General features: G+C 23.4%; 2 protein-coding genes across 2 annotated transcripts; one reads left to right on the forward strand and one right to left on the reverse strand.

Moving 5' to 3' along the window:
* Positions 1–246: 246 nt before the first annotated feature.
* On the reverse strand, positions 247–945 carry Bm47 (Uncharacterized protein; the record flags this gene model as incomplete). Its single annotated transcript, XM_001891709.2, has 2 exons — positions 247–341; positions 840–945. The coding sequence occupies 2 exons, from the start codon at positions 943–945 to the stop codon at positions 247–249; spliced, it is 201 nt and encodes a 66-aa protein (XP_001891744.2).
* A 7420-nt stretch (positions 946–8365) lies between these two features.
* On the forward strand, positions 8366–10335 carry Bma-cof-2.2 (Uncharacterized protein; the record flags this gene model as incomplete). The annotated part of the gene is made up of 7 exons (XM_043079756.1): positions 8366–8482; positions 8610–8748; positions 8866–8963; positions 9188–9285; positions 9579–9741; positions 9864–10070; positions 10222–10335. The coding sequence occupies 7 exons, from the start codon at positions 8366–8368 to the stop codon at positions 10333–10335; spliced, it is 936 nt and encodes a 311-aa protein (XP_042935690.1).
* Positions 10336–16611: the final 6276 nt, after the last annotated feature.

Raw genomic sequence — 16611 nt, forward strand, 5'->3', positions numbered from 1 at the left:
TCACATTTGTATTTGAATTTAAATTGGAGTATTTGCATTTGCAAACGGAAGGTAAAATGTGAAAGCTGAATGAAAAATTAAAAAAATAATGGAATTATAATTTTTTTTATTAACAAAAAAATTTTTTTTAATTGAAAAATTTTTCACTTAAGAGAAAAATTTCCTGCAATGAAGTAATAATTGAAAAAAAAAAAAATGACTGAATGATAAGTTAATAATGAAATGATAAAGTGATAAAAACAAATGTCATACATATTCATTTTGCTTCCGTTGGATCAATTCTGTTGTTGCATTCACACTATCAACCATTGTGTTCAATGTATTATGTATAGTACCACTATCTGAGTATGAATAAATCTTTTGATTTCAAAAATCAAATATTTATAAAGTTAAAAAAAACAGTAGTAGAAAAAAGTTTCAATTTATTGCTTAGCAAAAGTATAACTTCGCTTATCTTTTTTTTTTTTCTATTTCTATATTCAATATTTTTGTGTACAAAAGTTGGCTAAGAAATAAAACAATTTTTAACTTTAATATAAAAATTAACATTTTTATTAAGGAAAATTGTGAAAATTAATCCAAAAATGATTGAAAGTAATTTTGGAATGTTTTTAGAAAAAACATAAATAATTAAATTGTTTATTTTTCTGAGAAGTTTTAATTCTAAATTTAAATTAAAAATTTCTTAATTAAAAATTTTTTATTAAAAATTAAAAAAATTTTTTCAGTGAAAAGTTTTTTTTTTTCAGTTTTTTCAGTGAAATTTTTTTTAAATTAAAAAAATTTTTTTTTCTCAGTGAAAAATGCTTTTTATCAGGAAACAACAGTTAAAAACGAACGATCAAGTGGCACATATCGGCTAGATGCTCGTGATTCGGATCTATCAGATCGTTCAGATCGCCACTGTGACTCATTTGGTAGTTGAACGGGTGAAATAGATGTCATCTAGCTAAAATGAAAACATTTTAAATACGAACGATTTAATTTCAAAACGAAAAATAAACAAAGAATACACGCTGAATCAAATATATAAGAAAGTAATAAGTATAAAAATAAAACAAAATATAAAAAATATTTCAAATGCATTCAGAATTCTAAATTTTTACAATCATTGAATTACTAACGCAGTTATTGTGAAAATAAAATGATAATCACATTTCACGTAATATCTGTAATATTACGTGAAATGTTAACTTATAAAAATTGACAAATAAAAAAAAAAATGTGAGCATTATATTACATTTATCTAATAATAAAGATATTATCCATCATTTCCTTTTTTCCAAAAAAAAAAAAAAAAAGTAGGAAAAATAATTTTGATAATAGTTAAATATCAGAAATTGTTAAATATTGTTAAGATAAAAAGCAAAAGAATGAAAATGAGTTTTATCATTTGCAAAAGAGAAAAATGAAATTTCAAAAGTTCACACAAATCAATAAATCGATGTTATTTTATCAATTTAGTGTACAAGTTAAAAAAAAATCATCTCAAAGGAATTAATTAATCATTAATTCATTGAGATGGAAATTTTCAACATGCAAAAAGTATCGTTGTGTAAATGGCAAGAATAAAATTCTAAGTTTTATTAATTATAATTTATCGTTTGTTTCATTTTTATCGAATTCTTTAAAAAATTAATTTTTCATTTTCCAGCCATTTTTCATAGAAATTTAGCATGATTTTATTTAATATTATTGATTTATCTTGTCATTTATTCGACTATTGATCTATTAAACTATTAATTAACTTATTGATTACTTACTCATTCATCTATTTAATTAGTATCATCATTCTCATATAACATTTCTTACAAAACAACAACTTTTTCATACTTTTTGCAAAATTTGTTCATTTTTTTTTTTTAAAAAAAAAAAATGGTTTTTAAATATTTTAAATATTTTTGAACAAATACAATATAAAATAAAATTTATTGTTTTGCGAAAGATTCATAAGAGAACTAAAATTCAGTTAATAAAACATCCTCAGTAAAAGTGAAAAGTGCAAAGATAAGGAAATAAACAGGTAATTGATGGAATTTTATAAGATATTTTTTTTATATAAAACTTATACGAAGTCTATTATTAAAAAAAAAAGTATTAAAAAGTGTCACAGATATTAAAAAAAAAAAAAATAATTCAGTTTGATTTTTTTGTGTTTGGATTTTTCACTTTCACTGCTTTATTTTTTTTAAATCACTTTAATTGTTTTATTAATTATTATAACTAATCTATCTAAAACCTTGATATTTCTTTCGTTTTTTTTTTCTGCAATTAAATTAAAGAGCTCAGAAAATGAAATACCAAAACTGAAAGATTGTGTGATATTATATTTATAATTAAAAGTGCATATCATCAGTTAATTAATTACTAGAATAAATAATGCATAAAGTCTAAACATCTCTTTTAAATTTTTACACTTATTCTAATCAACCACTATTTTCACTACATTTTTTGCTTCATTAGGAATAATTTCTAATAATTCACTTTATCTAGTATATTTCTTCCAGTTATGATATATTATGATATTATTATCATTAATAGCAATTTTGGAACAAGGAATTTTAAATTGATGAAATAAAAATATTTGAATATTAAATTATTTGATTTTTTTTATTTGAATTTGAATATACTAAGAATATTAAATTGATGAAATAAAAATTTTAAGTTAAATAATTAATATATCTCGATATTTATATACATAGAATGGCATAAAATTATAACATAATAAATAATAAATTCAATAGGTACCTAATAGGTTATGTCATAAAAATTGCTTATAATTTGAAGCATTCTCTTGTATTTAATCAATCTAAGGTGTCTAAGGTGCCAACTATTGGTACCAATTCTTTCGAACAATCAATACAACCATCTAACCTACCTTTTATTTAGATTTAATTTTAGGTTGCCAATCGTGGATAATATCTTTTCAATATACATTTGCATTTAACATCTTTTTATATTACTCAAATAGAAACAGGTAATGTTGATTGATTTCTTTCATATCTTTACAACAATAATTTGTGAATGATACGAACGATGGTGACAAAAAAGTGACTTCCAGAATTTTAAACTTTTTTCTAAGAATTGATAATTTGTTCGAGTCGAAAAAAAAAAAACTCAACAACTAATCGAAAAATACGAAATACATTTTTAAAAAATATATAACTGTTAAATTATTAAAAAAAAAAAAAAAAAAAAAAAACATTTTTTTTTTCGTTCTTGTCAAATTAAAAAATTTGAAGTATAAAGCATTTCATAATGAATGTTCAGTAATTCCAAGATTTAATTTGTTTCGTGAAAATTTTCTTTTACATATGGCAATACTTTTTTAAAATATGATCTCATTTTTGCAAAAAAAAAAAAAAAAAAAAAAAGAGAAAAAAGAAAACTAGACAAAAATAAGAAATTAGATTTTATAATTCAAATGTGAAAAACTAAACGTTTTATTGTTAATTGATAGAAATAAGCTTAAAATGAAAGAAAAGGAAAATATGAAAGTTCAAATAGCTAAAAGCTAAAAAACAATTTTCAAATTTTTTTTTCATGTTGACAATAATGAATTAAAATATTAAAGCAAATAAAACTCAAAAACATAATAATGGAAACATTTAGTAAGCAAAGGCAACAGAAATTAGTAAAAGTTAAAGATTTAATTGATGATTAAACTATTTAGATAGATATCACAGCTAATATTAATGAAAAGTGACGAAACTTTCTTAAAGCTGAGCAGTTGAATGATTGAGAAAAAGGGAGAGAGAGAGAGAGGGAAGATGAAAAAGAAAGGAAAAGGAAACTGAAAGAGATTAAACTGTAACAATAAGCCAATAATAAAAATAATCAAAATTTTTGGAAATTGTTTACATATATATCGAGAAGTAAAGAAAGACAGAAGGATTAATAGATTATCACACCAATTAATAATTGAAATCAAAGTCAATGATAATTGAACTTTTCTCAGGCAAATTTAATTATGTCATAAACAAATATTGTTAGCAATCAAAAAAAAAATAATAATAATTTTTAATACAAATATTTGTGACAAAAATTCTCAGAGCGAATAATAAAACTACAGCTGCGAAGATTAAGTATACACACTTATATTTCACAAAGTTTCAGCTTACTTCAACATAACTTCGCTTCTTCCACTCATCTATCTATTTCATCCTTCCCTAACTTCGCCCACTCCATTTCTCTTTTAACTTTACAGCTAATCTCTCTTTTAATTTAGTTTACAGCAAATAACAACAGCTTCTTCCTTTCCTCTCTTTCTAACTGATCATTTCTCACTCTTTTCAAAATATTTGTTAAAAGAAGAAAAGAATTGAAGAATGTATGCTTGAAGAATACATGCAGTAATAAAGGCTGTCAATTAGTTTCTTAAGTATGAAAGAGATTTTCATTATTAATGGAAAATTGGAAAAAGTTTAGTTTATTCGTAAAATTAATAAAATACCATTAATGAATGATCATATTATTATTCATAAAAAACTATCTTTCATCATTGTTTATTATTGTACAAAATTGTTGCGAGTAGTTTCTTTACTTAAATATTTGTTATTTTAAGAGAATTTTACATTCCAACCATCAACAAAGACTTAAGTAAGAAACGATTATTGATTTTTTTATCACTGAAAATTACTCTTTTAATTATCAGTTTGATTTCGGAATAGCATAAATGCTTGCATTTTTTTTTTAAACACATCGAAACAAACATTGATTAAGTAGGAATCTTTCATTTTTAAAAGAAAACAATGGAATTCTTTTTAATGTGGTGTCAATTTGCTATCATTAAATCGTTTCAGTTTTAATTTACTGAACCACACTTCTCTTTATGTATTGAAGACTCACTTTACACCATCTTTCTACTACTAAATCATTTCTTAAAATAGTATCAATAATTAATTGTCAACTTGCATGGTCACACATATACGATACACTAAACTTTCAGTCTTTTTCCATAATTTTTTTAAACAAAGTTTATGTTATAATCAAATAGATCCTAAGCTATCGCTTGACATTATAATCCAAAAATATTTCTTCTTTTGAAGAGACTGTTTTATTCAAGCAATCTCGAATTGTTAAAAATTGCTAAAGCTTTAAATTAGTTTCACTACTATGGATAGATTTTTAATTTATAATTAGTAAAATTGAAACAGTTTAGCTTATTTGAAAAAATGGTAACAAAATTGCAGTCATTAATAAGAGCTAATATATTAATTAACAATCGCTTATATGTTATTTCTTTTCCTTATTTATATTTAAATTTTAAAATTTATCCAAAAAATTTGAATTCTATGAAATGAGGAACAGAAATTATGTTAAAAAAAAGTGAGAAAATATTACGACAAGTTTTTTTTTAGCTAATTTTTTTTTATGTAAATATAGATTTCACATATTTGCACAATTTTATCCAAATATTTTAGGCATAAATAAATAAATAAGTATTGATTACTTCGTCAGTCCTCACTAATTCAATACCACTACAAAGTGTATTTTCTATAGCTAAAATATGATAATTACAAATGCAAATGAATTATATTATTTTAAATTTCTTCTTGTTTTTTTTTTTTTTTTTTTTCCTTTTGAACTGAAGCGATACGATTTTGTTGAGGTAGTAATATTTAAATTTCCTATATACATTGCTGATAGTATATATTTAGAAGGTGATAAAATAACTGGTAATGATAAGTGATAGCTGATTTTGCGAATTTTATCTTCAATGTATTTTAAACTTTTATGTATTTTAATTTTTATTTTAATTTTTCATCTTTAATGCATTTTAATTTACGCTATACCAGTCGCAGTTAAAATGTAATAATTTATTTGCATTTGAATTGTCATATTTTAGCTATTAGAAAGTACATATGTGATAAATCTTATCTTAGTGAATTCAAAGTTTAATTAAAGCAAATTAATATTGAAATTCAATTTAAACTAATTCATAGAAATTTAATAATTCCTGAAATTTGTTAGATATTATCTAATAGATAGTAACATTTTTATTTCTTATCCGTTTTAACACACATTAAATGAAATGAACCAAAATTATTAAACTTTTTTTTTTTTGATTTTTTAAATTTCTTTCTATTTTTTTTTTTTTTTTTTTTTTTTTTTGAGAGGAAGTATGATCAAACAGAAAGGTATGCAATAAGAAATGCTGGAATGTTTGCAATTAACAGGAATAAAATGAATAAAGAAAAATCGACTAACATAAATAAGGCTAACAAGAAAGCTTGCAGCAAACAAAACTGCTAAAGATTATGTTACATCAACAATAACTAAACTGGTTTTTTTTTTTTTTCCAAAAATTTAAGAAGATTCAAAAACTGGAATGAATCAAAAATAATTTAAAATTTTTAATGAAACAGAAGATACCTATGGTCTTATTAATCAGCAATATATTATAGTTATACTTCAGAAGTCAAAAATTAGTCACTTTCATATTGTTGAACATTCCAAACAATTATCCTATTTTTATAAAATGCTTAAAAAAAAAAAGCATTATCAAAATTTTCTTATATTTTATAAAATATTTCCATAGTAAAAAGTGTTAAGTAAGAGGAGGAATTATTTCTTAAAATTAAACTTATAAATAAATGCATAGAGATGTATCGCTGCAGGAAAAAGAAGAAAAAAAATGATATTAATAAAAAATTGTTAAAAAAATAGTAATTTTTGTTGAAATTTAATTTACATATTCCGTTTATATTTATATAATTTGTGTATTTTCAATTTATATATTCCCAATAAACGCTTTTGTAAACTTTTTTATAAAAAAAAAAACTGCGAAAATTTAATAATAATTAGAACTACATGAGCAGTTGTTGAGCAAAATAAGTTGAACTATAGAATTTTTAATTCTGTTGTGCGAAACTTTTTGAATGTACCAAAATATTTTACATTTTACTATTGCTTCACATCAAATCCAATTCAGACTCATTTTAATTCTTATAAAATAAAACCTATGCAATTTTAATAAATGATTTTCAATGTCAGAAAATTCTTCAGAAAATTTTTCTGTATTTAAATGGGTCTGTGCAAATTTTTTATAATTAATCATTATCACCATCTTTTCTTTGCAATAAGATATTCTTAATAGTTCAGATATCTAGTATCAATATGATCATCTGGAACAAACTATCAAGACAACAGAAAGTCTTATTTTGTTATCAGTGCCATAAATGCATTATTGAATTACAGAAATTCGATAAGGGTGATCAATTCTGAAGAAATGACTAATTTCATTATTAATTGGTAGTTTTACTGAATAATAGATGCATTGATACTCTGATGAAACGAATAATTTCCTTCGACTTTTCTTTTCTGTCCATGTTGATATGATCAACTATTCTTGTCTATCATTTATGTAATATTGAATAAATAAAAATATGATTTCCTGGAAAAAAAAAAGTTGTGATAATTGCCATCGTAAGAAAGAAAATTTTTATTTGGACAAAAAATAAAACAGAGGAGAAAATAAAAAACTAAGATTTCAAAGTTTTAGAGGAAGTATCATATTGATCCGACTTAATTAAAGAAGTTTAATTCAAATAATCTTGAATAGAACAAACCGAATAATCCATCTTGTTCACGGGCAGTCAATACTACAACAATTTTCATTGGAAACTAAGACTAATTTGAAAAACAAATCTAATAAAAGTTCGCATTGTATTTGGTGTAAATATGTATTACCACATAATCGACAACACAAGGTGGCAGTTTTCATCCTGAAAAACCTCTATAAGAATTTGGAAAAAGCAGTTAAAGTATTTCCTCAATTGGTGGGATAATAATAAAAGAAAACGAATGGTACAATGGGAGCATTGTAAAATAAGCATTTATAAGAATACAAAAAATATTACAAATTGTAGGATTTTCATAATAAATCAATATTTAAATTTGAATTAAAATTTGATTTTAACTGTAATAATGAATTAAAACCATAACTAATTAAAAATTTTATTAATTTCGCTACTGAACTGTTGTTTAAAACTTAATTACTAAAGTTTATCTTATTATTTATACTGTTAAATGGCATATAAAATAATCAATTAAGTTGAAAACACTTATTGTTTTTAATGGATTAACATTTTTTAATAGTTTCAACACTTAATTAAAATAAAATTTGTTATTATAATTTGTTATTAATACCTGGACCTCGGGATCTACAAGATAGTTGTTTTTTTTTTCTGCTTTTAAGCATTTACTTGGCAATATTCGATATATATTTGCATTATACTTGATACCTTATAAAAGTGCAAGAAAAAAAAAATTTTTTTTTGAAGTTTGCAAAATTGTAGGGCCTCCTGGTATTCCCGGAAAGCCCGGAATTTGTCCAAAATGTCCAGTTGCTGAGAATTTTGAAATGCTTCGTAAAACGGAATGTCCAAAAGTTGAACCAATGCAATGTCCAACACAGATAACAGTTGACGATGAAGGCAGACCACGATACGCTGAACGTCAATTACCATATTTTGTTAGGGTGAATTGTTCTATCATTTATCTTTTTTTCATTTCTTAATTAGTTTGAAAAGAAAAATTTCAGAAATGGATGATAATATTGAAAGATTATTAACTTATGTCTTAAAAGTAAGATATTATTTTAACAGATACTTCTAAATGATACCGATGTGTTACCGGAAATTGACAAATGTATTCGCATTTGTCTACCAAATATAACAATACCATCTGATATAGATATTCCACCAACCAGCACCGAAATACCGTACATCGAAGGAGCAACAGCTCGTAAATTTTATTTTATGCAAAAATTTTTAACTTTTCAGCATTGAAATTATTGCAATTTCTCATTTTTGGTACTACGATATTCACTTTATTACTTATTTTAAAAATTTTCAATTATAGATTGTTACTTGGATGATGTTGGTAAACCAATATTTCATGCTCATTCTAATACTTATTTCGGATCATGGATGCGTGATGCTTATCCACAAAATGGAAAAGTATGCTAGCACTTTGCTTTCAAAAAAAAAAAAAATTTCAAAAAACAATGGTAATATTGGAAGAAATAATTTATTGATTGACTTCTCTGATTTTTTTTTTCCTTTACTATGAATTGAACATACTTTTTAAAATATATCATTGGCTAATTAAAGTATGAAAAAAAAAATATCATTGAATAATTAAAACATAATTTTTCTTAATACAACAAATAATTCGATTAAAGGATATGATGAAACGTTGGATGACAAAACATTTTCAAGGTGACACAGTGGAGGAATATTTAGACGAAGGTGACATGCGAAGGCAACGCGCTTTTGTCACGTTAGTTTGTGACTCATATTTGAATCCAAACAACATAATAATAATAAAAAGAAGAAGAAGAAGGAGAATAAATAATAATATGTTAAAATACAAAAAAAAAAAAATAAGTGTATCATTGACTTTTTGATTAGCTTTAGGTCAAAATATATTGATATAAGTACGTTCAACGCTACGAGCTACTTGGAAAAGTTTCAAAAAATAATTTAGAATAAAGATTTCTTTACCCAAAAATAAATTGATTTTTGGAGAATTGTTAGAAATAATTAAATTAATTTATCTAATTTAAATTTTAGTCATCATATGCCTTATCTATATGATGGAACAAATTTGATATTTTTCAATGGCTCAATATATTTCCATCGTGCTGGCACTCCTAAAATTGGCAAATATGAGTTAAGTTCAAAGGATTATAATGAAGTGCTAATTGATAAGCATGCAGCGCATAAAGGAAATAATGTAAGTTACTTTCATTTAAAAAAAATCTATGGGTATTTTTCAAAAAATTTTCTCAAACTTTTTATAAAATTTTTTCACAGTATTTTTTAAAATTTGAGAAATTTAATATGAAAAATTTCTAGTACTTATTTAACTTATCGATGAATTATTTCGATTTGGCTGTAGATGAGAATGCTTTATGGGTACTGTTTCATTATGAGGATGAAGAGTACTTATCAGTGGCTAAATTAGACATTAGCAATTTAACAATCTATGAAACTTGGAATTTAACTTTGATTAATCATACCGAAGTGGCGAATGGTTTTGTCGTATGTGGCGTACTGTATTTGGTTTGTTTAAATTTTATATTAAAATTGTTTGTTTTTTTTTTTTTTCGCGAATTATTGTTGAAAATGAAAGAATGGTAAGCTAATATTTGAAGACTTTGATAATGAAATATAACCATTAGTAGCATTTTTCATTTAAAACTTTTTTTTGCAGGTAAGAAGTTCATATGATTTAAAAAGTGAAATAGCAATTGCATATGATCTCTATCGTAACAAATATCGTGAACCAAATATTCATTGGATTAATTATATTTATTGGATTAATTAGAAAAAAGACATAATTTGAACTTAATTGAACATTTTCTATGCTCTGTATGGGCACTGGTCACATTAGGTGTGGTCATTTTTCAACTTAAATAATTTTAATAATTAAGTTTTAAACATTATTTTATTAAAATTAATTAAATTTTTAAACAGTGATAGTTTTAAATCATTTTTGCAATTAAAAATAAATTTTAATTCAAATTTAAAATATTAATATTAAAAAAATGTTGCAAATTGTATTGGTTTTTGTATATAGAACTAAAAAATAAGTTCTTGTATTAGCAAATTTCAATTTAATTAAGTGTTTAAACAACTAAATAATATAAGTTAATTTGAAAAAAGACATAATTTGAACTTAATTGAACATTTTCTATGCTCTGTATGGGCACTGGTCACATTAGGTGTGGTCATTTTTCAACTTAAATAATTTTAATAATTGAGTTTTAAACATTATTTCAGCATTAAAATTTTTTAAATTTTTAAACAGTGAGAGTTTTAAAATATTCTCGGAATTAAAAACAAATTTTAATTCAAATTTAAAACGTTAATATTAAAAAAATGTTGCAAATTGTATTGGTTTTTGTATATAGAACTAAAAAATAAGTTCTTGTATTAGCAAATTTCAATTTAATTAAGTGTTTAAACAACTAAATAATATAACTTAATTTGAACTTAATTTAATATTTTCTATGCTCTGTATGGGAACTGGTCACATTCGGTGTGGTCATTTTTCAACTTAAATAATTTTAATAATTGAGTTTTAAACATTATTTCAGCAGCAAAATTAATTAAATTTATAAATAGTGATAGTTCTAAATCACTCTTTCAATTAAAGTTAATTTTTAATTCAAATTTAAACTTTTGATATTAAGAAAATGATGCAATTTGTATTAGTTTTTGTATATAGAACTTAAAAATAAGTTCTGTTATTTGCAAATTTCAATTCAATTAAATGTTTAAACTACTAAAGAATTTTATGTGTAATGATTGTTAACGAATAAAAATTATAAAAATAGATTCATTCTCAACAGATTCGTTTATACAAACTCCAAGTCACAACCAAAAAAAAGTTTTCTAACAAAGGCCTATACTTTTGGATCTAAAATTCTTGGATTTGTTATTGTTTTCCTTGGATTTCTTTGATGAGTAATCTTTATGCATTTTATATGTTTTATTTCTCACAGAAATTTTATGGTATCCTTGGATTATAGTAATTTTAGTTTTATTTATAGTTTCTTACAGCAAATTTTTCTTTGATTTTTCTTTATTGGAATAATGCTTAATTCATTATTTACGAATAACTAATGAAGTATTCATCAGAGTATGTAATTTAAAAATTTTCCAAAAAATTAATCTCAGAATTAGCAACTAAGATAGAAAATATTTTCTAAGTATATACCTTATTTTTATTTAATATTAAAATTATTGCAAGAAATAAACTTCATACATAATCGGGAATTGAATTTAGATGAAATACTTACTGGTCGAATTTTGTTGAAGAGTTGAATTCAATGCTACTGTAAATTTCTAATTTTTAATTTTTTCATTTGTGATACTCTTTATTGAACTTAATGAGAATAATCAAACATTAGAAGATGTTTAAGCTAACAGTAGCAAAAGTCTTCAAAAATAACAGAGCTTAAAATTTTTGGACAAAAAAGAAAGATGAAATTAATTTCAACTTATAATCAGAATATGTCCGATTATATCGTATTGCATTGAATCATTCGTATATTGTAAATAAATAATTTTGCTTTCAGAATTTCATTTATACTAAATTAATTTTTATAATACAGCGAAATATTTCATTAATTAAAAAATTATTCATTCTGTAAAAGTTTAATTTCAGAGATTATTAGTGCAAAATATTATCACAGATGCGCTAATTAATTAACTAATTAATTCTTCAATACGCTGTCGATTGCAATAATCGCAGATAATTCTTTGAAATGAATTTTAAATATTTCAGTTATTCCATCTTCCATTATTTATACAACAAATTTTACGGGAAATAAAATTATTGTAATGAGGAAGTGTGAATGATTTGCAACGTTTAATTTAACAATGTAGAATTAAAAATTCATAATGATTTATAATTTTTCATAAATTTTATTTTAAATTCAGTGGAAGAATTCTTTCTTCTAAATGAAGTTTGTAAAAACGTTTATTAACAATCATTTCTTTAAAAAGGTTCTAAATTTGCCATAAAATAATGGGTATAAGAAAAGAATTATAATTTTCATTTAAATTCATCCAGAAAAAACAAAAAAATTGAATTATGAAAATAAATCGAATTGTTGAAAAAGGAGAATAATTTTAGATTGTTTCATTTAATTTTATTATGTGATCGGATGAATAAAATACAGAAAGTATTTTCTTTAAAATTAAATGAAACAATCTATACAAATGGTTAGCCAAGTAATCAAATAGAAACAATGCAAATATGTCAAATGAGCCAAATGTTTAGCCACGAAGAAAAAAAAAAGTTATATCGAATAAAATTTAAAATTTCTTAAACTTGATTTTCATTTTCAATTTTTTTTACACCGTGACTGGTAATTTGATATTGGTACATTTTAGATAGTTGGCATTTATTGGCCAACAAAAAAAAAAAAAGAAAAAAAAATTGAGCAGAGCAGTTCAACTATAAACTCTACTATACGTACCAATAGCTCTAAAAAATTCCATAAACTAATTTAGGATAAAATTCTCTGATATTTCCCACATTTATCATTATAATAAAACCGGATTAAAGTACTTTCTGAAACGATACAATCAAGCTAATTAATCCGAATTTCCTTGTCGAGCAATGACTTTCGACAAGAGAATACAAATATGCACTAATAGTACCAAAAGCATCATCGATACTTCTCAAAATACCTAACTATGATGCTGATAAGTCTTGTATTTTTGCATAAGCAACGGTTATCCGAAAAAAAAAAAAAAAAATGACAAAAAATGCTATTTTTAATTCATAATTTTAATCATTCTATGTTTATAAATTACTGTTATTATTTCATTTCATTTTTTTTCTTTTCGAATAATTTTAAAAACTTCCAAAGCATATCAACAAATAAAAGTAGAAATTGATTTTATTAATTGTATTTAGCAAAATTTCTCGAAAGAAAAAGAGTACGCCATCAAATCTAAGCACAGTCATATACAATTAAGTAAAATAATATAGGCCATTTGACAAATGTATGTTGAACGAAAACCTGGATATTTCTTGCAAGATTCAATCTTTCTTGTTTGTCTGAAAAATTTCAAAGTCTCAAATTAGTTCAAATAATAATTAAACATTAAACAAATGTTGTTTGTTTCGTTTAGAAAAAAAAATGCTGCTTAATTAAGTAGTTAATTTTTTCAATTACTTAGATAGGATTATGAAAAAGGAAAGATGTTGTTGTTGTTGTTGTACTGAAAAAAATAAAAAAGAATAACTTTGGGAAGAAAAAACATTCAAACAAATTGATCATTGATTGAATTAATTAATCTTTTCTTTATTAATTATTCACTCATCATAATTCTTTCACTTATACATCCTATCAAATCTCTCTTCTCTCTCTCTCGCGATATGTCTTAATTAGCCATATCTTATCACTAATCACTAATTCATACTGGATGATAATTTTTATTTCTTGTTTGCCATTAATTATTGCAAAGTGCATAAAAACAGTGATAAAAGATTAATAATTAAGTAATTTGGTATTACTAAATACAATTAATAAAACCAATTTGTATTCTCAAATTTTGCTAATTTTTTCACTCGAATACAAACTATTCAATTCATCAATGATCATTGAATTCGTTAATATCTGTAACTTCTTTACATTTATAAATATTCGCTGTGAATAATTTTCATTTTTGAAAGTACTAATATGAACCAAATTGATTATAATTGTGATGATTAAGTCTCCTGACGCACAGGTGGCACGTTTGATTTCACGTTGTGATCAATAAATGAAGGTCACATTCAGGTTACTTTTGCAGATTTGCAGATTGCTCTCCTCCTTATAAAATTGATTTAATCAGCAAAATCATTTCATCATATCTATCTATTTGACATATAAATTAATTTTAAAAATCATTCCTTAGAAAATAATTTTTTTTTCTGCTTCATAATTTTTAGTATTTATTTTATCAGTCATTTCAGAAAATACTTAAAGTAACTTACTTTCAGTTAATCAGAAGAAATAATTGATGTTATTGCAATAAGGTCATGTGACACGATCATGTTAAACGCCGTTTCACTCTTGATAGCTATAAAAATCCCTTGCTACTTTGCCTCTAAATTTCTTCTTTTTTAAAACATTCAAAGAATAGATATGGAGTAATTTAATAAATGAAATAAGGATAGATCTAAAATCTAAAAGTCAAACTACGTATCTCACATGATTCGATTGGAATGATTTATTTCACATTTCTTAAGTTAAACCAATCAACATTAATTCATTTCAAGCAATTAATAAATACTATCGGCAGTGAAGTTTTAAATGGAATAATCACTAATAATTTAAATATTCTTTTAACCTAATTTACATTTGTTGACGTTGAGGAGCACTACTGGTTCACCAAACATCATCACTATGTTTCATTATGCAACTTGCTTCACTGAAATTTATCGTGGATTCAGTTAATTAAAATCAGCATTTCAATAATTAACCAATTTTAATTCACTTCGTTCCACTTAATTAATGTGTACCTCTTTTGAGGACTGTTAATGTCTTCAAGTCAATGCTAAGGTTTAAAAAGATCAATTTCATATTTAAGTTCAAATTTTTTAAATTCTTACTACTAGTAATTTTGCTTTTTCTATTATTTTTTAAAATCAAAATTTACTTTCATTAATAATTGCTAATAAATAAATTTACCAGGAGAGAATGACAAATCTCTTTTAGCAAGTTCGGATACTGCACAGTAAACTCTGATGATAACATATACTTCCATAAATACTGATAACGAATTCCATACTGCAAACAACTAGTCGAATTGATAATATCAGCTATAAATAAAAAAGCATGCAATTAATAAGTGGTAAAGTTAAGAGAAAGCATGCAATAAGTGAAAGTTAATGTAGAAGTAGTCTAAAAAAAATACATGCATTAATATTGACAAAAACGAACTAATTAGTTAAAAAGAAAGTGATCAAAGTTAACAAAAAAGCATGCTTTAATATTAACAAAAATGAACTAAATAGATAAAAAAAAAGGTCATCAAAGTGGATAACAAGCATGCAGTGAGTGAAGTTAGCCAAAATTCATGCAAAAATAAAATAAATAAAAAAGCATGCAAAGTAAAAAAAAAGGTAATTAAAATGAATAAGCATGCAATTAATAAACATTAAAATTAACAAAAAGCATGCAATTAATAAATATTAAAGTTAACAAAAAACATGCAGTAAATAAAGTTAGCCAAAATTCATGCAAAAACAAAATTAGTAAAAAAGCATGGAATTAATAAACATTAAGATTAACAAAAGTGCATGCAATTAATAATAGTAAAGTTAACAAAAAACATTCAGTAAATAAAGTTAGCCAAAATTCATGCAAAAACAAAATTAATAAAAAAGCATGGAATTAATAAACATTAAAATTAACAAAAAAGCATGCAAAGTATAAGCATGCAATTAATAAACATTAAATTTAACAAAAAAGCATGCAATTCATAAATAATAAAGTTAAAAAAAAACATGCAGTAAATAAAGTTAGCCAAAATTCATGCAAAAATAAAATAAATAAAAAAGCATGCAAAGTAAAAAAAAAGGTAATCAAAGTGAATAAGCATGCAGTTAATAAACATTAAAATTAACAAAAAAACATGCAATTAATAAATAGTAAAGTTAACAGAAAGCATGCAGTAAATAAAGTTAGTCAAAATTCATGCAAAAACAAAATTAATAAAAAAGCATTGAATTAATAAGCATTAAAATTAACCAAAAAGCATGCAATTAATAAACATTAAAATTAACAAAAAAGCATGCAATTCATAAATAGTAAAGTTAACAAAAAACATGCAGTAAATAAAGTTAGCCAAAATTCATGCAAAAATAAAATAAATAAAAAAGCATGCAGTTAATAAATAGTAAAGTTAACAGAAAGCATGCAGTAAGTAAAGTTAGCAAAAATTCATGCAAAAACAAAATTAATAAAAAAGCATGGAATTAATAAACATTAAAATTAACAAAAAGCATGCAGTAAATAAAGTTAGCCAAAATTCATGCAAAAACAAAATTAATAAAAAAGCATGCAAAGTATAAGCACGCAATTAATAAACATTAAAA

The sequence above is a fragment of the Brugia malayi genome (assembly GCF_000002995.4).
Source record: "Brugia malayi strain FR3 genome assembly, contig: Bm_v4_Chr3_scaffold_001, whole genome shotgun sequence".
Taxonomy (NCBI): Eukaryota; Metazoa; Nematoda; class Chromadorea; order Rhabditida; family Onchocercidae; genus Brugia; species Brugia malayi.